General features: G+C 32.4%; 3 protein-coding genes across 6 annotated transcripts in view; 1 reads left to right on the top strand and 2 right to left on the bottom strand.

Annotated features, from left to right (window-relative positions):
* Nucleotides 1-31: 31 nt before the first annotated feature.
* LOC119829047 (dynein light chain Tctex-type) lies at nucleotides 32-1,352 on the bottom strand. Its single transcript, XM_038351410.1, has 3 exons — nucleotides 1,173-1,352; nucleotides 933-1,098; nucleotides 32-565 (listed from the first exon to the last, which is right to left on the bottom strand). The coding sequence occupies exons 1-3, from the start codon at nucleotides 1,206-1,208 to the stop codon at nucleotides 417-419; spliced, it is 351 nt and encodes a 116-aa protein (XP_038207338.1). The 5' UTR covers nucleotides 1,209-1,352; the 3' UTR covers nucleotides 32-416.
* A 261-nt stretch (nucleotides 1,353-1,613) lies between these two features.
* On the top strand, nucleotides 1,614-13,688 carry LOC119828914 (palmitoyltransferase ZDHHC20-B-like). Of its 3 annotated transcripts, XM_038351228.1 has the most exons (9): nucleotides 1,615-1,868; nucleotides 1,946-2,067; nucleotides 3,370-3,476; nucleotides 4,754-4,991; nucleotides 5,560-5,643; nucleotides 7,522-7,660; nucleotides 9,250-9,376; nucleotides 10,996-11,103; nucleotides 12,708-12,854. In XM_038351228.1, exons 1-9 carry the CDS (start codon nucleotides 1,703-1,705, stop codon nucleotides 12,781-12,783), a joined length of 1,167 nt encoding a protein of 388 aa, XP_038207156.1. In that variant the 5' UTR covers nucleotides 1,615-1,702; the 3' UTR covers nucleotides 12,784-12,854. The 3 variants fall into 3 exon arrangements, with proteins under 3 accessions (XP_038207157.1, XP_038207156.1, XP_038207158.1); XM_038351229.1 differs by lacking the exons at nucleotides 10,996-11,103; nucleotides 12,708-12,854 and adding an exon at nucleotides 13,258-13,688 and having other exon boundaries at nucleotides 1,614-1,868; XM_038351230.1 differs by lacking the exon at nucleotides 5,560-5,643 and having other exon boundaries at nucleotides 1,617-1,868.
* A 1,899-nt stretch (nucleotides 13,689-15,587) lies between these two features.
* LOC119829037 (probable DNA mismatch repair protein Msh6) overlaps nucleotides 15,588-26,592 on the bottom strand; it is a 13,838-nt gene continuing 2,833 nt past the window's right edge. For both annotated transcript variants that reach the window (XM_038351398.1, XM_038351399.1), the window contains exons 5-20: nucleotides 26,269-26,403; nucleotides 25,614-25,749; nucleotides 25,183-25,322; nucleotides 24,204-24,338; nucleotides 23,472-23,661; nucleotides 23,001-23,108; nucleotides 22,382-22,577; nucleotides 21,915-22,070; nucleotides 21,494-21,740; nucleotides 20,826-20,981; nucleotides 20,112-20,246; nucleotides 19,497-19,718; nucleotides 18,651-18,830; nucleotides 17,851-18,028; nucleotides 17,382-17,533; nucleotides 15,588-17,031 (exon numbers count right to left, since the gene is read on the bottom strand). In XM_038351398.1, the coding sequence (XP_038207326.1) occupies nucleotides 16,762-17,031; nucleotides 17,382-17,533; nucleotides 17,851-18,028; nucleotides 18,651-18,830; nucleotides 19,497-19,718; nucleotides 20,112-20,246; nucleotides 20,826-20,981; nucleotides 21,494-21,740; nucleotides 21,915-22,070; nucleotides 22,382-22,577; nucleotides 23,001-23,108; nucleotides 23,472-23,661; nucleotides 24,204-24,338; nucleotides 25,183-25,322; nucleotides 25,614-25,749; nucleotides 26,269-26,403 (2,736 nt within the window). In that variant the 3' untranslated portion in view covers nucleotides 15,588-16,761. The remainder of the gene's footprint in view (nucleotides 17,032-17,381; nucleotides 17,534-17,850; nucleotides 18,029-18,650; nucleotides 18,831-19,496; nucleotides 19,719-20,111; nucleotides 20,247-20,825; nucleotides 20,982-21,493; nucleotides 21,741-21,914; nucleotides 22,071-22,381; nucleotides 22,578-23,000; nucleotides 23,109-23,471; nucleotides 23,662-24,203; nucleotides 24,339-25,182; nucleotides 25,323-25,613; nucleotides 25,750-26,268; nucleotides 26,404-26,592) is intronic.

Raw genomic sequence — 26,592 nt, 5'->3', positions numbered from 1 at the left:
TGATGAACAAAGAAGTAAAACACATTAAGGGGTTTTTAATAATTAATTTTATTGTGTATGAAAATATATCCTACTTACTTAGAATTAAGTAATGACTATTAACTTAATTGAAATTTAAGAGAAAGCAAATAGCTTCTACATTTCAATGTTGATTAACTTAAAAATTTTATGATAGAATACCGTTAAATAAAAAATGAGCAGGAATTACATTAGTAAAATTATTAATAAGCTACTGTATCAGCTAGATTATTCAGTTAAATTTACCCTAGAAGCTTCTAAATAAGCAAGTGTTATAAAAAATAATAATACAATTTTAAATACACATACTGCATATATTTTAGGAATTGGAAGTTGTGTGCTTTGACAAAGAGTAAATGATACAGAGTATATTTAAGTTCTTTTGCATATTAACATGGCTAGATTCCAAGACCGAAGACAGATACAATACAGTACATTGTCTTGTTTTCCCAGCGCACAGTGCAAGAACCATCTGTGTTGTTGTCCCAGAAACAGGATGATGCTGTATGAAGCCCGGCACCATTCTTTTGCATGATTGTACAAGTCACTGGAATAAAACATTGATTGTTTTTTTGCACAAATTTAATCACAGAAGTTAAAATGATAACATTAAATAAATTAAACATTAAGGCTATATCGATATATACAGACAGGCAATTTTCTTAGATCTTATAGCCTTGCATCCTAGTTACTTATTGGTATAAACTGTTTTTTTTTTGTTGCATTCACTGAATTAAGACAACATAATTTTTTTGTAATGATCAGACTCGGACTCTATTCATCTTTCTTCTTTTATGATATAAATCAGTATTACACTTATCTGTATAAATGACTAAATATACTATTGCTACAACAACAGTCATGTCATCTTCATAGAAACACATTTTTGAATTAATGAATCAAAATCTACTCACCAATGTATTTGTATGGTTTTTGAAGTTTTGTCAACTGTCCTAAACAAGATTCCACGACAGCCGATGTCCACTGGTTAACTTTGTTGTGCTGATAGGCAGTACCTCCGATTGAATTTTCAATAGCTTCTTTGATAATTTTACTCACATCGTCCACAATGAATTGATTCTAAAACACGTCATGTTAGCATCAACAATCGATATATTCAATACCGTTACTTACAGGTAAATTTATAATCTTACCTCTTCAGCTAAATCATTACATTCTTTGACATCCATGATTTCGTCTTGTGTAGAAAAGCTTTTTTAAGACTTCTAGAAATTGGATAAATACAACAAAATTTTAACGCTATTGCAGAATCTTAATCTCAACAGTCAACACCAGACAATTCACATCTGCCAAATTTGACAATTGACAAGTGAAAAATCCAGAGAAAAACCAAGTTACGATAAAATTTGTGTATTAGGTACCTAAGTACCGAATTTAATATATTTTTTGTAAATAAATTTGAAATTAGTTAGCTTTAAAGTAGTTATAACATTAAATATTGATATGAGAGATTAGAGAATATGTATAATTCTATATAACTATGAGAAATTGTCCAAAAAAGAATGGCTAGTTTATTATAAAAATTATTTGTACTACTTGCAACCCGTAATATTATTAAGACATGGCAATGAGAAATGCAACTTTCATTCCGTTTCGTTCATTTTAGGTTGTCATTTTTAGTTCGGGTTGAACTATGGATATATTCGTAATAAATTATATTTAAATGGCTTCATCAGTGCAAAATAATAGAGTGTTACATTCAGGATATTGTGCATGTTGTCGAACGTGCAATATGTGGTGTTGGAGAGCATTAAAATGGCTTCCAGTGTTGTTGATAGTTTCTATTGTGACATGGTCCTATTATGCATACGTTATTCAATTGTGCATTTGTGAGTAACTCAACTGTTCTTATAAGAAATTGCTACAAAAATATATATTAAACAAAATTATTTATATCTTTTTACAGTTACCATTGAGAGTACAGTGCAACAATGTGTTTATCTTGTGCTATATCATATTTTACTTATAATGTTTGCTTGGTCTTATTGGCGAACGATATTTGCGGATATAAAACAAATTCCAGACAAGGTAAGTGGCTCTATATAAAAAAGAAACTGACCAATTTTATCTTGTTCTTCTAAGGTCAAAAACTAAGGTGTCATGTATGTAATTAATTGTCTGTTATTATGCATGCATCAAATATTAGTGCACCGTAGTTAAATGTGAGACCGCCTCCTTCGTACAGTGGTTAACGCGTGAGCGTAGAACCGAGAGGTCCTGGGTTCAATTCCCGGTGGGGACGCACAAAAAAAAAATGTCTCGGTCTGGCAGGACACAGAAGGCTGATCACCTACTTGTCCATAAAGAAAATCGATCAGTGAAACAGATGTAAATCGTCTGCCCCATGCCCCACTATGGGACACGGGATTTCACTACTAGTTAAATGTGCTTCAGACTGATTTGAATTCTAGTAGAATTATTTGAAGACCGTAACTAAAATCATGTCACCACTATACAATAACCAGGACATTTAATATGGCCTACATTAAACAATAGAAAGTGTACTTAGCCATTATAATTGATTGATTCTGATGATAGCAATCACAAGAATAAATGGAAAGTTAATCTTCCATTATTTTATTCATTCATTAATGCATATCTAAGTATGAAAATATATTTAATATATTTCATCGTATGCCTTTAAATTAATATAACAAAAGATAAATTGTTTTAGTGCATATAATGTAATAACATTATATACTCATAAATAAATAAATGGTTTATTTTTATTTGGTTTTTCAAGTACTAGCTTCCGCCTGCGACTGCCCACATGGAATCACACAAATATTATCAATGTGAATAGAAAATATTTTACAAAAGATTAAGTAATGATTAAGTTTACACAAGGATGTATTTAATCAGGATAAAAAGTCCTATCATCCAAGTCAGCTGCTACCCTGTCTGTGTACCAAATTTCATCAAAATCCATTCAATAGTTTCAGCATAATTGATGGACAAACATCCAGATAAACAAACTTTCACATTTACAATATTAGTTTGATTTGAAGACATACAAGTTTTTGTAAGTTCTGTTTTACTAATATTATAAATGGGAAAGTTGGTAAGTATCAATGGATGGATGTTTGTTACTCTTTCACATAAAAACTACTAAATAGATTTTAATGAAACTGTACCATAAAATAGCTTATACATAAGAATAAGACATGAGCTAGTACTTATATATAAGTACTATTGGTCACGGGTTGGTCCACTGGTGGAACTTCATGGCACAGCTGGTGTTATATAAAATCATACTTTTTTTTAGTTTACATACGCTAAACAAATCTTGTAACCACTAAAATGATTTTTCTAAATCATTTGCCATTTCAGTACAAATTACCTGAAGAAGAATTGGAAAAGTTATTGAGTGCTGACACTGAAGAAGCACAACGATCAGTTTTAGAGAACTATGCTAAAGATCTTCCAGTTGTCACTAGGTATTTATTATATGTTATTATTAATTATTTGAGAATTAGTTGAAGCGAGAGTGGGTTGCCTATGTTATGAAAGTTTGTTGTAGAACAGATATAAGTTTTTCAACCAACTACCTACTACTAAAAGTCAGTGGTCATTTGATTGAATTTCGAAATTAAATACTTTGTATTGAATTAAATAAATAAATATTCATATTATACATATAAATATATAAATTATAAAATATATAAATAAAGATAAATTTACAGAGAGTGTGGTTAATGGGAGACTGATACACTACATTGTGTTGTGACTTAATGTTTTTTTACCTACTCAAGCAATATAGTTTATTACATAACACACATGTGATATATTTAATATATTATATTGTACATGTTAACTTCCCATTTGTATATATTCTTCATGGTAATTTCTTTTCTACACTTCCGTCATTAGCTTTTTTTCAGTTACATGCCATATATTTTTTATTAACATGCTTATATTAGCTTCTTATGTATGTTTATAGGTTTGTATGTATCCACGAAATCCTTTAGACTCGATTTTGAAAAACTTAGCAAACTTTTATCAAAATGACATCTGTATGTAATTTTTATAAAAGTTTATCGGGGATTGGTGACAACTGACAGTACATGAATTTATCTTATTATCCCAATTAAGATTGCAAGGATACAATAATTTCCTTATGTAAACTCTGTACAAGAGACAATTATATTGATATAGATATATGATTTATATATAGAGAATAATGCATATTTTCTCAATCCTAGACTCTTAACTGCTTTACGGAAATTCAGCCGACTATTCTTTAATATGGAAAGCAGAAAAGAAATATTAGAAAATTTTGCTAATACTATCCCTGTTCTAACAAGGTTAGTCGTTCTATAGTTGCAGTAGCTAGAATTGAGAAAATCCATGGCAATTCTGTTGTATAATTTCAAGACTTATTTTATAATTATTGGATATATATTACAAGCTGACGGTGCAAACTCTGTTCTATCTTACTATTATCATTTAGTGGTATGAAAAAAACATATTGGTCCATTCTCAGACCTGCCCGACATGCACACAAAATTTCGTGAGAGCTATTTTGGAGGAGTATGATAACTAACATTGTGACACAAGAAACCACAAAACACCAGAATAATATTATAATGTCTTATTGTGCGGACACAATCATATCAATAAGGGGTTAAGGGGTATAAATTCTGAAGACTCAAATGCGAATCGTAATGATTTAATTAATAAATGCTTCAGTTTGAGTATGCGTCTTAAATTCCAGAACGATGTCGGGTTCAGTGCGCTACTGCAACCGGTGCGTGCTGGTGAAGCCGGACCGCGCGCACCACTGCAGCATCTGCGCGCGCTGCGTGCTCAAGATGGACCACCACTGCCCGTGGGTGAACAACTGCGTGTGCTTCCACAACTATAAGTTCTTCATGCTGTTCCTCGGCTACGCGCTCATGTACTGCATCTTCATCATGTCCACGTGCCTGCCGTACTTCATACGGTTTTGGAAGGTATGCTCGATAAGTCAGATTATTTTATGATTTTTGTGGCCGGTTTCATAGCTTCCTGGTGTGATTCTGATTAGCATATCAGTCAGTTAAAATGAGAAAGGATCTATGAGAATTTATGTTTAAAGTTTTCATATAGGCTATAAGGATCATTATCAGGAAGAGGTAGAACCGGCCCTTAGACTTTTAAATTGATAATGACATAGTTATTATTAGTGGCAGTAGCCATATTATATGCAAATGCTTTGCACTGTAGTTTAAAATAAATATTTGTAATGATGACTATGTTTTCATTGTGTATTATAATATTTATTTATTTTACAATAACCTAAATTAATTTGATTTTTATTTATAGCGCATCTATAGTTGATTTACATCTTTGCAATGTCCAATATTCTTTTTAATTGTGCTTTAATAGTGTAAAACTAAAATTCAGTAATTTGTCTTGCTCTATTGCACCTGGTTTCTTTCTATACAGCGGAAAGGTACAGAGTTATGAGTGAATGCAATTGTATACGACTAGATTAGACTGGCTTCATTATATGTAGTATATTCTGGCTGACAATTACAGATGTATCAGGAATACAAACATGCCCACTGCGATCGTCTGATTGACACCGGCTCATTTACTAAGCAATGCATGGAGATTATTGATGTAACCCTCTTTTATAACTCAAATTGATTATTAGCTCAGTAGAAGTAGTTCTATAGTTCAATTGTTATCATAATTATATCGTTTTTACCCATAACATATGTATATATGTTGTATATAAGATGAATAATTATATTAAATAACGTATAAATTAAAATATACACAGCACCACCCTATCTTTTGGTGTCGGCCATCTTGATTATATAATTTGACATAGTGTAAGTATTTAACTAGTGAAGCCATTTCATTTCATATCCATATTCAGAGAATTGTAAAAAAATGTTTAATTCGACATTTTGTGATCCAACATTTTATTGATTTTCATAAAAACGTAGCAAGAATCACCGCAAGAAAACTGGCTTTCAAATTAAACAAACCGCAACGAAACCATCGGCCAATCTCTTTGAAAGCCACCATGCCACAGGCACATACAGACAGACAGACTCTTTTTGCATCGGGAGTTAAAAAAGGGCAAGATACTACATTTTTTCATAGATAAGCGGTGAATACGTACATCCGTAATATTAACATCTACCACGAGCTCTCTTAAATTAATTTAGCTAAACACATTAGGATAGAATTAGATATAATTGATTAGATTTAGGCATGTGATAGACGTTCCACATTGTTATTTTTAAACGTACTTATATCTATATAGAAAGGGCCATTGTTATAATTAATGTGAATTAAGAAAGAGTAACGGAAACAGAATTTTTGTTTGACAAATCGCAGTGGGATGTTATCTTTTAGTATTAAGATTGTTTTTATGAACTATGTGGAACGTTTTATGCAATACAGATAAAGTATAGTTGGTATTTTAATTGTTGCATTAATTAAAATGCTATTATTGATAATAATTAATTATTTGTAATAATGCTATTAATGTATGCTAATTTGCTTCCATTTAGTTGTTATCTTTATTTTACATTGATAGTAGTTTAAAATTTTTCTTTAACAGATTTTCTGCTTAATTTTTAACCCGATTCAATGCTTTAATAAATTATCCTATCACCCAAGTCAGCTCATACCCTCATACCCTCTGTATACCAAATTTTATCAAAATCCGTTCTGTAGTTTCATCCTGATTGACAAACAAACATCCAAAGAAATAAACTTTCACATTTATAATATTAGTGTTAAGTGTGATCAATCTCATTACTCATAAAGATATCGACTTTTGATTTCACATTTATAAAGCTTGTTATTAGAAAATGAAAGATTATTATGTTATGGATATAGCATATATTTTAAAAATTACTAAATTAACAATCTTCACAGTCTTTTCTTTTCCTTATATCCCGGGTCGACCCATTTTGTGCCAGAGCGATAAGCTAGCCTGTTATAAAGTTCATAGAAATTATAACGAGGTTGACAGAAAATAAGGTTATTTAATTATGGTCATTATACATTTCTTTTATATATATTTCTATTTCTTAAAAAACTAGATTATTTAATTATGGTCATTATACATTTCTTCATTGAGGTGTCGTTTTAATTAATAAAGTGACCATGCAACGTGAACCTTGACACAGAAAATGTATCGCGTGACAGTAATAAGTTAAAAATACTTAAAATTTTGTGGCAACTTTATAGGTAATCCCTCTTCATGCTGATTCCAGTTAACGTCAACTATATATTAGTTTTTTATGCGAGCGATAACATTTTCCAACTAAAGGCTTACGTCAGAATTTTCGTGTGTGCGTAAAAACTGCGTCGATTATCGTATTATATTATCGTACGTGAAACCGTGACACAGCTGTTGACTCATAAATTTCCCGCGCTTATAACTGTCATAAACAGATAAGCAATTGATGCAAACTTACTATAGATTAAGCTTTTTTTTGACATCCGCATAATATAATTGTTTTTTATTGAATACAGGGTGATTTCGGCGCACCAGGCAGCGCGGGAAGGTACCACATTGTATTCGCGTTCTTCGTGGCGCTTATGTTCGCGATATCCCTGGGCTCGCTGTTCGGCTACCACTGTTACTTGGTCACGCACAACAGGACCACTTTAGGTGAGAACGGGTCTTTGTAAACTGGTTAATGTGGTCTTTTGATTGTTTAAGACTAGCCCCAGTTAGCGTAATGTATTAAAGAGCCAGTTTATTCAATAAAGTGGATGAATATATTATAGTTCAAGGTTTTGCAATCTATAATTTTTGGGCTTTCCGCTGAGCTTTTCTTTAATATGTATGTTTTGCCTGTGATGCTATACGAATATTTTGTGTAATTATTTATGAAAGCATGGATGGAAGCAGGATGAATTTTATTATTTTTAAAAATAATAATGATATTTTTTATGTATTAAAACAATTTAAGTAATGATATTGAATACTGCAATACAATTGTAAAATTTTAACTGCATTTTGAATATTTTAACGTACATTGTTTTATTTAATGACTAAATATTTTGAAATAGTTAACTATTTGATAATGTACATTAATACAAGATGGCACACCATTTGATCATGTTTTTAACAATTAAATAAGAGTTTCATTTCAGATATGCTCGTGTCATACAACCGCACGGGCAGTCCGACGGGACAGATTATAAACTCTATGCTTAAAACCATGATCAATGGTAACTTACTATATAATCTGTAGATGTTGTTTTGTTATCTATGTCGTGTTATTATTAGTCTATAGATCGATTAAATATTACATAAAATTTAAATCTGATTGTAATGGAAAAAAGGATAATATTTAGGTCAAGATTGTTATTTTAGCCTAATTTAAAATATTAATGAGTAGATTTTGCTTATATATTTATTTATTAGAATTGGCTTAAAATAAATTGTTGTATAGATATATATACACATGTATTTATTAAATTATCTTAATTTCATGAGTATTATATCACTTTACTTTGAATGTTACTAATCTGTGATTTCTTACAGCTGTTTCCCTCAAGGGCGCATGTTATCTTACACAATATTGAAACAGAAACAAACCATTTTATTTCTCTGTCCTTCTGTAATTATTTATGTTACTCTAGTCTTAGATATACCTAAAACAGATAAAATTTTATGGGACTTTCACTGGAAGATAAAGGAGATTATAAGATAACATCTATACTCCTAACGTGAACGAAGTCTGTACATGTCACACTCATTAAAATCAAGTACAATTTTCATCGCAATATCCTTGCTCCACGCTTCACTCAATTTTATTTCAATTTAGTATTTACTATACCATAATAATAAAAGCTGTAGAGTTTCTAGCTTTTTTTGGACGAACGCACTGAACTCGGGAACTAGGTGTTCGAATTGAAAAATTGTATTTGATAAGCTATAACATCACACTACAATCAATGGGAGCAGAGTAATTAGTTCTTATTCTGACAATTTTAAGGCGATTTATTTATTTGTGAAAATAATTATTTTCCTCAAAGTCCGCGGGACACGAAAACATTTTAACAGGGTGGCTGTTATTATTTTTTACGTATGAAATATGTTTAAATACAAATATTAAATAAAATACAGCATGAATATACAAATATAAATTGTTATTTCAAAGAGTGAATATTATTATACAGACATTGTTAGGCCGTTCAACTGCAATATTAAACGATGATCTATCTAATTGTGGCGAAATAAATTTCCAGAAGCGTTCAGAGCGCCGATGTTCCGCGGCGGCGCTGATAAGAATGGCTTCTCGATCGGCGCATACAACAACTTCAAGGAGGTGTTCGGGAACAGCCCCAACCTGTGGCTGCTGCCCGTCTTCACGAGGTAACACACTCAAACTCAAACTTAAACGTCTATTTATCCGCCTAGACTTTTCTAGAAGAGCTTATAAATCTAAAAATAACTCGAGAGGTTTCAAGGGAAACCCGGATGGAACGAAGTTCCTTTCGCTTAATTAGGGAAGGAATTGTAGCTGACGAAACGAAAAACAAAAAAAGAAAAACTGCCTTGCTTTTCATGAGAGAGAGAGAGAGAAAGACAGAGAGAACTATATACTATATATAACTATAGCATAAAGAGTCATTACAACTTGGTCTGAATTTGTCCGTCCAGAAGACTTTCGCATCGCACGATAAGGAACTTCGTTCCAATACATATCTTAATGGTTTCGACACTATAGGCTATCTTATAGTACTTGTAGAAGTCTAGGTGTATAGAATTCAATGTTAGTCTTTTTATTAATGGAACATAGCGAAGATAGCATAATCTCTGTGGTTCAATTGTGATAAGATTTTTAAAATTGAATTTGATGTTTTTTAATTGAATTTGATGTTAGATTAGATATTTTTATTATTGTTTGTTTTTGTGTAAAAAAATAAAACGTAATGCATCAACTGTGTGTGCATGTTGCGTGTGCAAAAAGAAGTGAATGACGTAACAAATTGTGGCGTTTCTTGAACGATATGTATTTCACATAATATATAGTATCCGTTGTTTTTTCATATAGTGGTTCGCTAAGCACGTGGTACTACTAATATATTGATTATTCATCTATGTTTGTATATTCATCTTCGACTCCATTTTTACTAATATATACCGTATTATAAGCTTTCTCTTATGTTATTTATTTTTACTCATTGTAAGATTGAAAGAATGAAAATTAATGACTATTGAACTATGAAATCACTAGCCTTCCGCCCGCTTTAATGGAAAAGTCGTTTCTCGGGTTTTGAATATCCGTGTACCAAATTTCATCTCAATCGGTTCAGTGATTTAAGTGTGAAAAAAAAAGACAAACAGACAAACAGTTACTTTTTCATTTATAAAATTTGAGATTCTTTGACATCATCATCAATCATATATTTAACTCATTACGCGCGCTACGCCTATTGAGATTTATCATTATATAATATATGCAGTAATGGAGGTATTAAATAAAATTTATAATTTACTATGTATTAGTAATGTTGAATACCATTAAACTATAATATACGTACAGTCATATTATTATCTATGTATTTTTATCAATAATGTATATATCCGTACTATGTATATAATACAATACATACAAATAGTAGGAATATTTCCTATCAAAATACAAAACCACAATTGCATGACTAATCTCATAGAACATTTTTGAGGATCGGTTTGTTTGACGTGTGTTGCCATATATTGAATGACCCTTAAACAAAGACTTAGAAAGTTGCGATCAAAAAGTGTATACTAACAAACGACAATATTAATGAACTTTAGTTGTCATCATAACCCTAGCAGCTTCGTTTTTGTTTTGCATTTAACACTCACAAAACGGGAGCGTGACCAACGAATAGTCCCACTAAACAAGCATGGTACATGAATGGCGAACGTTGGTGCGTACACGACGTGACGCGATGCGGCGTGTTGGCACAGTTCACGCAAATGTAAACGCTATTTACATCCATCAGCCTAGGAGACGGGTGCGAATTTCCCGTGCGTCGCGAGCACCAGCTGCAAACGTTCACGACGCCGCAAGAGACGCACGGGTACGAATCTATGGGCATCACGCGCTCAAGGTCAGAGCAAACGCACATGACGCACATACCTTGAGAATAAAAATGCGATCGCTATAGGCGTGCCTTTCAAACTTTCTGTTATTTCATATTGTTGCCATCCCACTTCTGATTGCTTGTTTTTTTGTATGCGTTTTGATGATTTAACGCGTTCACAGGGTCAGTGTGCGTCGCGTTGGTGACGACTTGTTGTCTTTGGATTTGACGTGACTTAGAGATATAGTTTAACATACGAGTTTATTACGTTAGTGATTGGGTCCCGTGGTAATAAATAGATGATTTCGAGTATAGAAATACGTGGTGTATTTATATGTATGTGTGCACGGTTTTGTTATAGTATATGCGATTGATACACGCATTTTATATAATGGAAACGTTGAATGGCATACCTATAGTTTGTGTACGAATAAAAATTAATTGTATTTTCTTAATTTCTTAGTCGACATCTTTAATTGTAGATAAAATTACGTTTGTAGATAGTAAAAACCGTGAATAATCATTTCGATTCAACGATAGTCATTAGTAATATTCTACTGTAGTGTGGCAAAAACGCGAATTTATTCAGATTTTCAGTTTTGACTGCAAACTTTGGAAATGGTTTTGTCGAGTAACAGTGTACCATTTCGCACTTGCTATCGCAGCTCTACTAAATGAACGAGGCAGATTTGAGGTTTAACCTGGTGCTAGGTAAAGGTAACTCAATACCTTGCCAATATATGCCAAAATGTTGTTATTTTATTATACATTCTCTTTTTAGATAAGGTCTCAATATTCCGTACATATTTTATTTTTAAAGGAAATTAATTATGCAAAATTTAACATGAATGTCTTCCAATTTATACGAAATTTGTATAGTTTCCAAACTCATGTCCAATACCAGTTAGGTAACAGATTCTATATATTTTTATACTCAAGATATGTGAGCCTAGGTCGTGAATTACAACGAATTTTAATGATTTATTGTTGATGATAATAATTACGCATTAGCTTATGCATTTATTTTCGAGCTCTATACAACACACAAGACTGATAATGCTGTAGTGTAATACTGGATATATTTTGTAAGTTTTTTTTTTGTGCACAATAAAAGTTTTGTTCCTTTTTTATTTCTTTTATTTTTTTTTATACGCCAGTACACGCTTTGACGGCAGTCTTATATAGAGAGACGCTTTGCTTCGCCGAGGTTACAATAGTTGAACAAGCAAGCAAATGGATGCATCCAAACATATAACACAATTGGCAACAGATCTCGTCTGTGTGATGTATAAACGCATATACACACAATAACCAATCATGCTTTACTATTTACACTTTTTAAAAACTAAAGTATAGAGATACACTTATGGAGGCGTATTAGGTTGTTTTTAAATTCTCTCTCAGTCTGGAAACATCGGATGCTTCTATGGTGACGTTATATAACTAGAATGGTAAATAAACAGAAGTAATATGTATACAATTAAAATTTTAAGCCTGCTATTAGAATAGACAATGAAAGTGTTACACTAGAAGCAACCGAGATTTACACTACTCTATTTTGTAACTTGTCGATTTGACACTGACGCAAAGCAATAGAAGTCAATTTCGAATGAGGTTTTATTGGATTTTAGCGTGGAGATGGCACACGAGACTGAGAGATGGAGACTTTGCCCCCGACGGGGGAGGACCGTCCCGCAAATAGTATAAGGAAAACACACTTTCACGATTTACTTTCGTTATATTATTATTATGTTTATATTTAAATAAAATCCTTCCAAATAATATACGCTTTTCATTCATCCGCATCAAGTCGAGATTATTCAAAATTATGTCATTCACTTCTTTATATCCCTTTTGAATATTAACATTTGTGTCCTTTTGCATGCTACAATTAGCAGGCATTTAGTGTAGGTGATTTTAGTGCTTGTTTCAGTTAGTGGATTAGAACTTGCTAGACCTCGTTTACCGAAATAGCTCTGATTTATTGTTTTTGGCTTATATACACATAGAGTAAGATGAGACCAATAAGTATTTCATCGTACACACCAAAATATTGCTTACTGCACATTCGTTCACTTAACACCAAATCGTGCCTTTTATTTTTACATTTCGACAATAATGTATTTTGAATGCTGGTGTGCACAAAATGACTGAGTATAATGAAGAAGTATGATAAAATAGTTTGGGCGACGGCATCGTGTACCCTCTGCCGCAGCAAGACGAGGATACCGAGTCCTTGCTGAGCTCCGAGCGATGGGATCGCTGGGGAGAGAGAGCTCGGCCCTTCGACGAACGCGAGAGCTCCTCGTACGACGAACTTTGAGTATAGGGATGGTCACGGTTACGTAATGCAGGCTTGGTGTACTATGTGTAGAATAAGGCAGGTTATTTGAAAAGTCTTATAGTCACTCTAAACATTGAATTAGTTTTGTGTGGAGAGAAGTTGGAATGTGTTATATTGGGTCACAAAAATTTTCAGACTATTTCTTGTGTCCTTTTTTTCGATTACGATGATTTTTTGAACTCAAATTGAATGCTGAGGAGTCAATATATTATTATACACAGAATATGTTTAATGAGATCTCTTATTTTAATACCATTGGGTTTGGAAGGTTTTATTTATTTTATCCCAAGTATTCTATTAGTAATATTTGTTTATTATTTATAAATATTTGTATGATTTATATGAATAAAGATAATTAGGTTAATCTTTAAAGTTACTCAAAAAAAAAAAGAATACACCCGATACCATAAAATAATTGTACTTATATAATGAGGTATTTAGATAAATATAACTCATAGTAAAATTGTTAAGAACTTACAAGCCTGTAAAGTAACGTGACCACTCATGAACAAATAACATTTAGATGAACGGTGCTGACCTTCATATAATAATCTAGGAGAAAATGTATTCAAATTATTACAATATGTCCGAAACTATTCCAGATCTGACTGTGGAGTATAACAGCTATATTTTAGTATCATCACAGCTGTTCTAGAGTAAAATGAGGGACTTATATGAAAACATTGAATTAAATTATCTTTATAATATTAATAGAAATAATAAGATGTCCATCGACACGGTCAGATCTCGTAATATTTTGTACTTACCCTATTATTATCTATTATATACGGGTTTATATTCATATTTAGGAAATGATAATTTTGTTTCTCCTATAAAAGTTTGATTTTAGTTTCGAAAATGATATAATAAATATCATTGAAAACACTTATAATAGTAACATTTCATCAAAACATGTTCAGAAGGAAACGAAATTTATGTAGCTTAAACGAATGTATGTATAAAATGTTTTGTGTATAAAATATAGATGATAGAAACAGTCCAATTTCGTTCTTAGAACAGGCCGTTGCCTTAGGTGTAAAAATAATGAGCATTGTACAAAGTGCTTTTTAATTAATATGAGACTGCTAAGATGAGTAGTTTAATCTGATGTAAGTAAAATATTACTCATAATTCGGCATTTTTTGAATTGTGCATTTAGTTTGAATTTTTTAGGGCATTTGTTGGTTTAAAGTAAACATTTATATTTTTTAGAGTTAAAACCTTTCACTACCATTGTTGAAAGATAATTTAATACTCTGCTCATGATTGATCTTATACGAAGGTTTCACAAATAAGAGATTAAAGAACAAATTATTTTAATTGTAATACGAGTATATATTATTATAATACTGACATGCCCGTACGTGACTGCTTTTTCATCTCAATGTATAACATTAGAAATTATCACTAAATTGCATTTTATATCGAATATAACATATATAAAGTGGAGTTGTATGGGACTGGCTATATAGTACATAATATAATCTTACATAATAAATAGATAAATTATAAATACAACTAAATAGAAGCAGCATGCAATCGATTAATATCCAATTTGGAATCGAAAGTTGACAAGAACTTATATCTTATTGAAGCCTAGTCATTAATTGTTACATTTTTTTATTTACAAAACGAACCATATACGGCACTTCGTGTTGAATGCTCTATTAGGGCATACGCTTTACAATTAAATTGTGATTTCTTATTATAAACATGACATTTTCGTACTTATATGAAGGTATTTGTACATTACTCCTACATATAAATTAATTCAGTCTTCTTAAATTTGAATGCTATATAAAAATACTGTCTATTCATACATATAACCGCGAGTTTCGAGACGGCATAAATAGACGGTATATTTTAAAAAATAGTACGAATGAAAAATGAACTGATTTAGTGAAGAATTTATAATTTTAAGGTCCAATTTTTATCACCCGTTTTGTTGACATGTATTTATTTAATTTAAGAGTTGCAATTGTAAGCATAACATTAGAATATAAGTATATTTCGTTTCTACAATTGTTTTTATTACATTTTGTTTATTATAATTGTAATGTGAGACTCCACGTGTGCTGTTTATAAATAAATGTGATTTTGTAATTTATAAAGGAATAAAATAAAATATTGAAAAAAAATGTTTTTCATAAATAGAACAACGCAATAAGAAATTAAATCTATTTATTAAGTGTGGTGGGATCATTCACAATCACAGATTTCAGTTTATCACAATTATAACATATATAAAAAATAAGAACTTGAGTCACCTTAAAATTGTAATCATCGTTGGATTTCTATATCCCGGTATAGATTCCAAAGTTTGCAATTTAACAGTTTTACTGTGTTATGGCAACAAATGCAAAATTACATAGTTGACTTAACATAACAAAGATATATTGTTATTTATGATGATTATAGAATCTACAGTAATATTAAAATACGCCTATCTAACAAATTAATATAAAAGCTAATTTACGAATCCATAAAGATGTAACAAAATATTTCTGTCATATATTCGACATAGACACATTTTTATTAGATTACAGTCCACAATACATTATATGTGATGAAATTAGTAACTGCTCAAATAATTTTAAAGCGAATTGTTTATGTGTACAATCTATATGGCACTTTAGAGTTATGTATAAAATCACAGATAATTAGAAAATGTTGAGACAATAAAAAAATCAATCTTCAATAATGATAGCTTGGTTATTTGAAAGTTATTCAGTAAAGTTATCCATATTTTTACAGGTAGCTACTTCCAAGTAATCTTTTAGTCTATGCTTATAGCATAATAGCCGAAGTATAAACATAATACTAAAAATTATCAAAAAAAAAACAAATGGTTATAAAAACTATCCTAACCTACACATAAAAAGAGGACTTATAAAAAAAAATAAACTGACATTTTTATAGTTATAACAGCTCCTTTTAAATGAGATGATCTTTTTGACATAAATTATGCCTTCAAATTAAAAAAAAAAATCGATGAAATAATTTGCAAACTGCTGCTTCACATAAAAAAATCAATGTTAACTAAAACACAACATTACAAATAATCTTCTCGCAAATAAAAAGTTAAATGCAACATTTTTTATTGTTTTGACAATATAACAGCCATACAATCAAATACTATATTAAAATTATGAATTTTTTTGAACTATTGTACCACATAATAAATCAATAAAAAAACCGATAACAACTACCAACAAAAATGTTCATCTTCCTTATAAATCAAAAATACACAGTTTGATTTTATAACACACACTTAAATTGGTTTCATATTTTATCTCGGAACAAGTCATTCAAAGCTTGAGAAAATTGCAAGCTGAAACTTCCTAAATAGACAACCCAGCGAGCAACTCCCTAACCCCGGGGCCCATCTTCATCACCTCCTTGAAAGCTCTAATCACTGTGGCTTCCTTCTCCAGCTCGCTGGCAATACTCCTAGCTCGTCGGGTTATATCAGCTGGAACACCGGCCAGCCGAGCCGCATTGAACCCGTACGACTTGGGACACGCCCCCGGGGACAACTTGTAGAGGAACGTTATAGTTTCTTCGGGGATCTGGTCCTCGTCGCTCGTGTCTTCCGTTTCTACCATGCAGGCCTGGCGAGATTAAATTATATGTGGAAAATTATTTCGGTTAATTCAAACATAATTTTATTTTTGTAAAACATCTGCCAGTAGAGAAGCAAAGAATGTATATGATGCATGTATTGATAAGAATTAGGCAAAAATTATCATCACGTCTGAATACAATTTAAATAAGAGCACACGGAAAGCGCCAACGCCCGTTCTTGAAATAGAAGTCCAATAAAATTGATTAAAAATTTGTTATGGAGTAACATATTTTAGAACATAAAACGGTCAAATCAGAATCTCCTCCGATTTTGAACTCGATTAAAACGTATGTCATATCAGTGCGCGTATACAGCCGCGTCACGACCGCCACCCACCATGTGCGCGAGGCGCACGCGCGCGTGCGCGGCGAGGTGGCGCACGAGCGTGTGGTAGTGCGTCGAGAATATCACCCGGCAGGCTCGCTCCGCCAACTCGACGCACACGCCGCTGGCTATGGCCGTGCCGTCGTATGTGCTTGTGCCGCGACCTGAGGGTAGAGATACATACAAATATATGACATTATAAAAAGGCAATTTTTTTATTTTTACGTCATAGCCGGTCAACTGAGCTGGTGGTTGCGTAATGGTATGCGAACACCCCTGAACATTCACACCGGTAGTGTCAGTGTGAAGAAGAAAGGATTGACAACTGTAAAGAAGGAATGGACTGAGATGGGTGAGGAAAAGGAACCGGGCCTCCGGTTAATCAATTTAACCCTAAATACTTTTTCAGCTAAGCAACACTCGTTCAATAATTTTGATAACAAATATCTCACATCATAGAAGGTTTTTGAATAATATATACCTAATTCATCAAGTAACACCAAGGAATGCACGGTCGCATGTTTAACAATAGCGGCAGTTTCGTTCATCTCCACTAGGAAAGTGGACTGTCCAGACAGAATGTCATCTGATGCTCCCAGGCGAGTGAAAATGCGATCCACCAGAGATAGCTCACACTCTTGCGCCGGTACGTAGCTACCCTGAAATTTAAAACAATATAGAAACTAGTACGGTATAGTAATTTACATGATCACACAGACTTATTTGGGTACACATGGACCTTTGTTTCATTTTTAATAGACAAAAGTGCAAGTAGTAACTTCCATTGTTTATTTTTTATCTATAAATATAATATTAATAAAAGTTAAAAAAAAAAACGAAAACTGAATGCTCGACAGAAGTAATAAATTAAACTAATCTAACTGTACGAGTGAGAGAAATAAAAGCCAGACAGACTGGGGCCATAACGCGTTGCGTAACGAAATGGTTTACCCTTATTTTTCCAGAATTTGAGTTTATGAGCTGTGCCAATAGTAGTTACACAATCATCTCATTAAAAACGCTTCTTGCAGAAAAAATACACTCTACTACCCCTCTATAACTCCTATTAGTACTAATTTCCTATTTTAGTATTATTAAAAAAAAAGGTATACAATATAGTTCAATGTAATCTCTAATACTCTCCCTATATGACATTTTGTTATATTGATATTGTTGATATTTTGTTCCCTATATGAACTACATTGTAATTAACTTTTTTTTATTTTTAGTTTTATTGCAATAAAATGCTACATGCTACTCCATTAAAACTACCAAACATACCAAATGCGCTAAAACGGTGATAAGTCCGACTTGTCTCATAAGCGTGGACTTCCCGCCCATATTGGGACCCGTCAGCAGCATCAGGCTCGCGCCATCTTGTCCCAGCGCCGTGTCATTTGGGATGAAATCCGTTACTATGGGAATGCAGGGGTGACGACCTTCCGTTATGTTTATGTATGGCTGGAAACATGAATGTTAATCTATACTTATCTATTTATATGAAAATGAATCGCCAAATTAGTCGTAAAACTCTAAATGTCTCTAATGTACCGCAGGTGTAGAATAGAAAAAATGAGCCGAGGCGGACCGCTAGTATATGCTGAAGAGTTTGTTTGTCCGAACGCGCTAATTTTGGAAACTACTGGTTCGAATTGAAAAATTACTTTTGTGTCCTTTCATTTAGGAAATCTATAGGCTTCAGACACATTATATAACATAATATATAATGTGTGTGAATCCGCCGGGCACAGCTATGTATATATGAATCATTGTGTATTACTAACTGTGTATACTTAGGAATATAGTGTATACTATACTTGGAAAGTATATTGTAGCAGATAATTTTCAAATTAATTATAAAATAATTATTCGGTATTATTAATAATTTTGGCTAATTTTAAAATTCCTTATTTATAATTTACACAAAGTATGCAATAGACTTAATAAACGAAAGAGATGTTAATGTTCAAAAAAATCTCTCATATTTACACACCTTAGTACCTTGAACAGTTCCTTAAATTTTAAGTGATTTTTATTATTTTAAAACGCAATTTTCTCCTAAACCTATTTCCTCTACCCCAACATCAGAGGACCATACACACATTACTAATACCACAAAAAAAATACCTGTTTATCAGCATCAAAAGTGACATTCGGCAAGCAGACGTCCCCGCTCTGTTGCCTCGCAAACTCGGCGAACGCCAGCAGTACATCCAGCACAGAGATGCACTGCACTGCGACGGACCACTGCGTGTAGTGGGTTGAGAATTTCTCGAATATTCTACGGCTGAGATCTTTGAGCACGTTGCGTTTCTGCTCCTCAGCGGCTATCATGCGCGCTAGGAAGTCCTGCCAGAGATAATCGTATAATACAATAATATTATATATCATACTATATATAATTCATATAATATTATAAATGCGATATTTTGTTTGTTTGGATATTTGTCCGTCAATCACGCTGAAACTACTCAACGGCTTTTGATGAAATGGTATACAGACAGGGTACGAGCTGATTTGGGCGATAGGATACTTTTTGTCGAATAAAGGCTCAGTTGGGATAAAACAGGAATCTTGATATCTGGGCAGAGCCAGAACGAGCGTCAAGTGAAATTATAAATGTCAAAGTAACCCTTTGTGTCTGTCTGTCTCTTCTTTATCTTAATTCTTCCTTGATATTCTGTAGTTAATAAATGCTTTCATACACTTCCTACAGATAACTATGCAATACTTTGCTAATACCTTAGTTTCAGAAGTAGAGAACCTCTTATATCCTTTGCGTGCACTCTCAAAATGATAATCCGGGCCGGCTTTTGAGGCGGCGTTTTGCGGTATCTCTAGTTGGTATCGCTTTTTGTCCGTTCCTATGTATGATATCTGTAAATATATGATATATATTACACATTAATATACCATTGGACTATGGGATTAATAGAACAGAATGCACATGTATTTACGCGGATAGTTTTGGCACTATAATATAAAATCTCTTGTGCAGTTAATTAGTCCTACGCCCTATCGACACGGTTTCTATATTGGAAATTCTGTCAGGATTTTTTATTTATTTTTTTATTCTGCTATTTTCTTTTATACAAAGTTAGTTTATGCAAATATTAATACAGCAATAAGCTTGTATACAACTTCTTTCTGTAACTATAGCAATTATTTTACAGGCGGCCCTATATCCAAAAGACTTTAATACCCACCTGAAATCAAATAGTAATAAACTTATCTATACTTACAAGTATATATTTGTTCTTTAATTTTTCAAATAAATAAATAAAAGCTTCTAGATAAATGAACAATTCTGTATGTACTGTATCTTGACCATAGCGTATATAATATATTATCGAAAGAAGTTTAAACAAATCACATTGTGACACAATAACACAGTGGACCACATCAAACATATCTATGAAGATATCCCAACCACACGGTTATAGACACAAATCTCACCCGGCACTTGAAATATTTCTCCTGTTCAGCGAGATACTCCTGCAGCTCTTGCTCTATCTCCTGGATGAGCTGCAGAGTGTTGTCGTACTCTTGGTCCACGCCAGCTCCGGGCAGAATTATACCTTCCTTTTCCGCTTGGGCGTGGTTGAATGATTCCTATCGATATAGTACTAGATTATTGGAAAAATAGTGCAATAAAATTATTATAAACTAGCTGCACCCCGCGGCTTCATATATAGTTGCCTATATGTTATTCCAGTTGTCCAGCTATCTACGTACCAAATTTCATTGCAATCGGTTCGGTAGTTTTTGCGTGAAAGAGCAACAAACACACACACACACATCCTTACAAACTTTCACATTAATAATATTAGTAGGAAGTAGGATAGTAGGATGAATGAAATCGCGATGAGACTTTTGTAAGTGAATAATTCACAGGATTAATAAAATATACTATTTTACACTATGTTGCATTATCTATAATGTATTATGTTATCTGTAATGAATTTAACTTAATTAAATTTAACACAGTTTAAATTTGAGTTGGATCCTTGGGGCATAACTAGTATTCATAATATGAAAATGTAGGAGTTATTCAGAACAAAACAATAACCAAAATCTATGAAATGAAAATCGTCAAAATTAGAATAACCGAGTAAAATACATACCTTAAAAAATTTCAATGTATCCCGATAATCCGGAAACTTTCCATCAGGACTGAATTGGGAGATTCTCTTCAACAACACAGATTCTATATCAGCCAGCAATGCGGATAACTTGAGAGCCGCAGTAAAGCCATTTAATATTGATATGAAATCTAGAACTTTCCGTTTAGAATATGTCTTTTCTTCATAGAGAATTGCGCGGGAATCAGGGTGCTGCTTTGATTTTTTCAAATTGCCTAATGCGTGAACTCTGAAATTTTAAATGAAATAAATAATTATAATTAAGCTGGAAAGGATAAGATGAGAGAACGACCAAAGAAGAATCATTATAAATACTATGATATTTACAAAAAAAAACTTCGCATTTGGTTGAGAATATAACAAAAACAATGAGAATATAACAAAAAAAAATTCCATTTCATACTTAGCCAACAATCTCTCCAAGTCCGGTAAAGTGGTTAATATGCTCTTAACCTCCTGACAGACATCTTGGTTTTCCATCAAACATTTAACGGCCTCTTGGCGCTCCTTGATCACTGTTAAATCGCTACTTGGCGAACATACCCATTGATATAACAATCTGAAAAAACATATTTATATTAACCATATTTACCTTTTAAAAATTGCATGTTGAGTATTTTCTAAAAAAAATTAAGAGTGAAGAAATAAATAATGTGATGATTAAAAGGTTATTTCCTTAACACAGTTAATTTTAATATATTCTAATATATCCGATATCATTACTCAAGCCAGGTTGAAAGTGTGTGAAGTCAAGTTAAATGAATCATATGAAATTCATAATCATATGAAGTTCTCTTTAATCCGATCAAATATTCCCAGTATCTATAAAATTTTGCTTACAATCAAACACCAGCTTTTTAGAATACTCACCGTTTCCCCATGGGTGTGGAGCAGAAATTCATTTTATCATACAAACAGCCCTCATCCTGGACGATTCTCAGATTTCTGAGCGTAATAGCATCTAACACCATAGTACTGCCGCCTGTCCATTTATTATTTTCTCTTTCACATATTATAGTGGTGTTTAAAACATCTGGTGGCGTATATTCCGAATACTGGGCCATACCTAGCAATATGTTGGTTACATACTTAGTCTTTGAAAAAATGTTACGTTTAAAATCCGTCTAGTATTCACTTTATATATGTATATCAGACTTAAAATCAAACAAGAAAATAATACAAACAAGAATACTATTTGAAATAAGTTTGAAAGCAAAAATAAATAAATACCATGGGGATTAATAAATCAAGATGCTTATATTATCACTGCATTTGTGCATAGTTTTTATACTTGTTTTATGAATCTTTACTTATTCTTAAACATACAACTTTAATATATTTCAAACTAAGTTTTTTTTTATTTTAATTGTAAAAGATCAAATTTTGATACAGGATATGAGTATCATTATCGTTATAAGTATCACTTATCATATTGACTTACATCCACATATATGAACACAAAACTAAGGTTAGTGTTTTCAAAGCTTACCCAGAATTTGTATATCTAGCAGGCAATCTGAGAGAAAGGAAACACAGCCACCAAGTGCTTTGATGGCCAATGACTTATCACTGGCCGGGGTCAGGCCTAAAACATCCCCTAAAATAAAAGAAGTTTATAATTAACCAGCTGTTCGCAACGGTACCGCGCGGGAAGATGTTTTTTATTAGTTTTGAAGTTATTTTATTAATTCAAGTGATTACATGTACAACAGACCGGTCATTAAAATTTGTTCAGTCGACCTTAGGGTAAAGTTATGTAACTAGCACGTTTTTTTTTTTAATGCATTTATTTTTACATATTATTACATCAGTAAATTATAAAAACTGTCCCTTACACCACAACAACAGCTTACACCTATTCCCAATGTCTAACTCATAAGAAGATCCACGCACTATATAGTGTACTAAAATATATATATAGAGAAAAGATTTACTGAAATTCTCAATTTAAACAACTTACCTTCATACAAAAACGGTTTTAAACCCTCCGGCCACTCTCCTTGGTCATTAGTTTTATAATGTTCTTCGGCTAATATTTTGAGAATTTTCTCCGGTGGCGCCATGTTGTGCGGCTCACGCCTCGCGCTATGGCAGTGTGTAGATATCAACTTGCTCGTACGCCCGGTAGATGATTTTCGATCGTAGACTATCTGAAATTATTCATATAATTATAATTATTATATCATGAATATCATTTAGCTGGTAATATATCAGAGCTATAAGCAAAATGTAGTATTGTAATTATTTCGTTAAATTAACATAATAAAACACTTAATTTTGTTCATATTGAATACCAAATTTATAGACAACTAGCTGCGCCCCGCGGTTTAACCCGCGTAAGCCCGTATCCCGTAGGAATATTGGAATAAAAAGTTGCCTATATGTTATTCCAGTTGTCCAGCTGTCTACATACCAAGTTTCATTGCAATCGGTTCAGTAGTTTTTGCGTGAAAGAGTAACAAGCACACACACATCCTTACAAACTTTTGCATTTATAATATTGGTAGGATTAGTAGGAAGGATTCCAACCAAATTAGTTTTTTATTCTAACTAATGAACATTTTCCCTTAATAATAATTATTATCAATAATATGCATATTCTATTGTATTTAATCTATACACCTTCACATACAATTTTCCTCACACAATTGCATTTCACTATTTGTTCGTAATTTAAAATAAATCAAATTACCAAAGCCGGAGGAAAGTGTGCAAGCGTAGTTAGCAATCTCGACGAATGCTTGTCGTCTTTGAACTGTCCCATGTGGAACTGTCCTATTGATGTGTCCACAAAACAGACACCGTATGTGCTGCAGCCATTCGTTTCCTGCAAATTTCAAATAAATCATATACAATATACAAATTGCAATTTTGTAATACTACCAGGTGGAAAGAACTCTTCATACTGTGGATATAAAATTTTACACAAAGGAAACATGTCATTATTTTGGAAAAGAAAGAAAACTGCATTCGAAGAATTGCGAGAATTCACTTACCACACCCAGGAATAAAACTGACTAAAATATGTTAAAATTTGTAATTCCAAAAGATTTTAGTGTGTATACACACTTAATCAAATGAACGGAAACCACCCAGGGTCTTTCATCTTAAATAATTTTGATTGTTTACAAAAAATGGTATTTCCAATAGTTAATTGTTATTCCACCCTGTAGATTGAAAATGCCACTTAAAGATATTGCATTGTGAACCAGTTATATCGGTAGGAAAAAGAACTAAAAAACATTTATATCTCTATGTATTAAACAAAGTCACTTTCTCTGTCATAGGGACAGAGAAAGTCCGGTTAAATCTTTAAAGCTACGTAAAAGATTTTGATGGTTTTTTTTAACAGATAGAGTGATTCAAGAGGAAGGTTTATATGTATAATAACATCTAGTAAACTACTCCGAATTTCAGGCGTGCGAAGCCGCGGGCAAAAGCTTGTGTATGTAAATTATCAAACAATTACACTCATATCACTAACAGTCTTATCATCGGGGAATAGTCCAGGATAGTCTAAAATGTCGTCAGTATAATGAGCAGCATATTAAAAAAAATTCCTCTAAATTATTCAACAATCACTTGCAAATTGTCACTGTAAGACAACAGGTCTTAAAATAAATAATATACACTGGATTCAATAATAATTAAAGGCTTATTAATACCATTACCTCTTCAGCAATAGCCATCAAATATGGTGAAGTGGACTCAGCCGGCCCATTATCCTGCAAGCCGCACACTTGTGCCCCACGGACCGATACTTGGCATATTTCACGACGCACCACTTTGTCGTACTTGTTCTTTAAATTTTCTACAAATATTACATTATTATAAACCTCAAAATCCCAAATGGCAAATGCCAGTTAAATTATGCAAAATTTATAATTACATACTTATGTTGGTCAAAACATATATATTCATAAACATACATTTTTGCGCCTGGACATACTTAAGACGCTAAATAGCGACAAAGGCTCTTTTTAACCTTCGTGAAACATAGGTAACACAAAGCCACGGGTAACAACTGTCTATATTATAAAATAAAGAAGTTTACACTTATTAATCGATTAATTATCACTTAAACAACAAACAATCTATTTACCTCTCTTACATCTATCCTGCATCATTTCAGGAGTCTCTGTTTGTTCAACACGCGCTACTTTATATCCCTTTGATACTAGAGTTGATGCCATCCGCGCATACGCACTCTCCGGAAAGCCCGAGTGAGCGAACTCACCCTAAAATTCATCATGCAAATCATGCAGATCATGCAAAAAACATTAACAATACAATCAACAGCAATTTATAGATCACTAGACATTATTAAAAAAATTTAAAGGAGACACTATTCCATAAACTTTAAGGCCATTTCTAATTGATTAGAAAGAGTATCAGAACATAATTATTATATTTTCTTGATATAAAGAACATATTTTCTAGATTTGATAAGCTAAAAAATTTGAACAATTTGAGATCCATTATTATATATATTTTTTTTTAGACCGCCTCCTTGGTACAGTGGTTAACGCGTGAGCGTAGAACCGAGGGATCCTGGGTTCGATTCCCGGTGGGGACGCACAAAAAAAAAAAAATGTCTCGGTCTGGCAGGACACAGAAGGCTGATCACCTACTTGGCCCTAAAGAAAATCGATCAGTGAAACGGATGTACATCATCTGCCCCATACCCCACTAGGGGACACAGGACTTCACTTACTATATATTTTTTAATATGAGTATTAAATAAATATTAATTTTACCTTCATATAAGAAAATCCAAGCTCATTAACACCAACAGCAGCATCCATGTGATACAACTCATAGAATTTACCAACTTTGAAGAAAAGAACACAATCATAGTGGGCTGATTTCAACTCCCACCACTGTCTATGTGCCTATAAAATAACATAATAAACTTCATACTTTTATGTAACTATTTTGTGACATTTCAAAACTTTACAGCAATTATGATATAATCCAATTTTTTTCAAACTAAATTTATTTCTCTGACACTCACAAAAAAGCAATAAAACTTTAGAATTAAACTGAAGATTATCATACTTTACAGTGTATTATTTTTTAGC

This window comes from Zerene cesonia, chromosome 9 (genome assembly GCF_012273895.1).
Source record: "Zerene cesonia ecotype Mississippi chromosome 9, Zerene_cesonia_1.1, whole genome shotgun sequence".
Classification (NCBI taxonomy): Eukaryota; Metazoa; Arthropoda; class Insecta; order Lepidoptera; family Pieridae; genus Zerene; species Zerene cesonia.
This window is presented reverse-complemented; position numbering and strand designations above follow the sequence as displayed.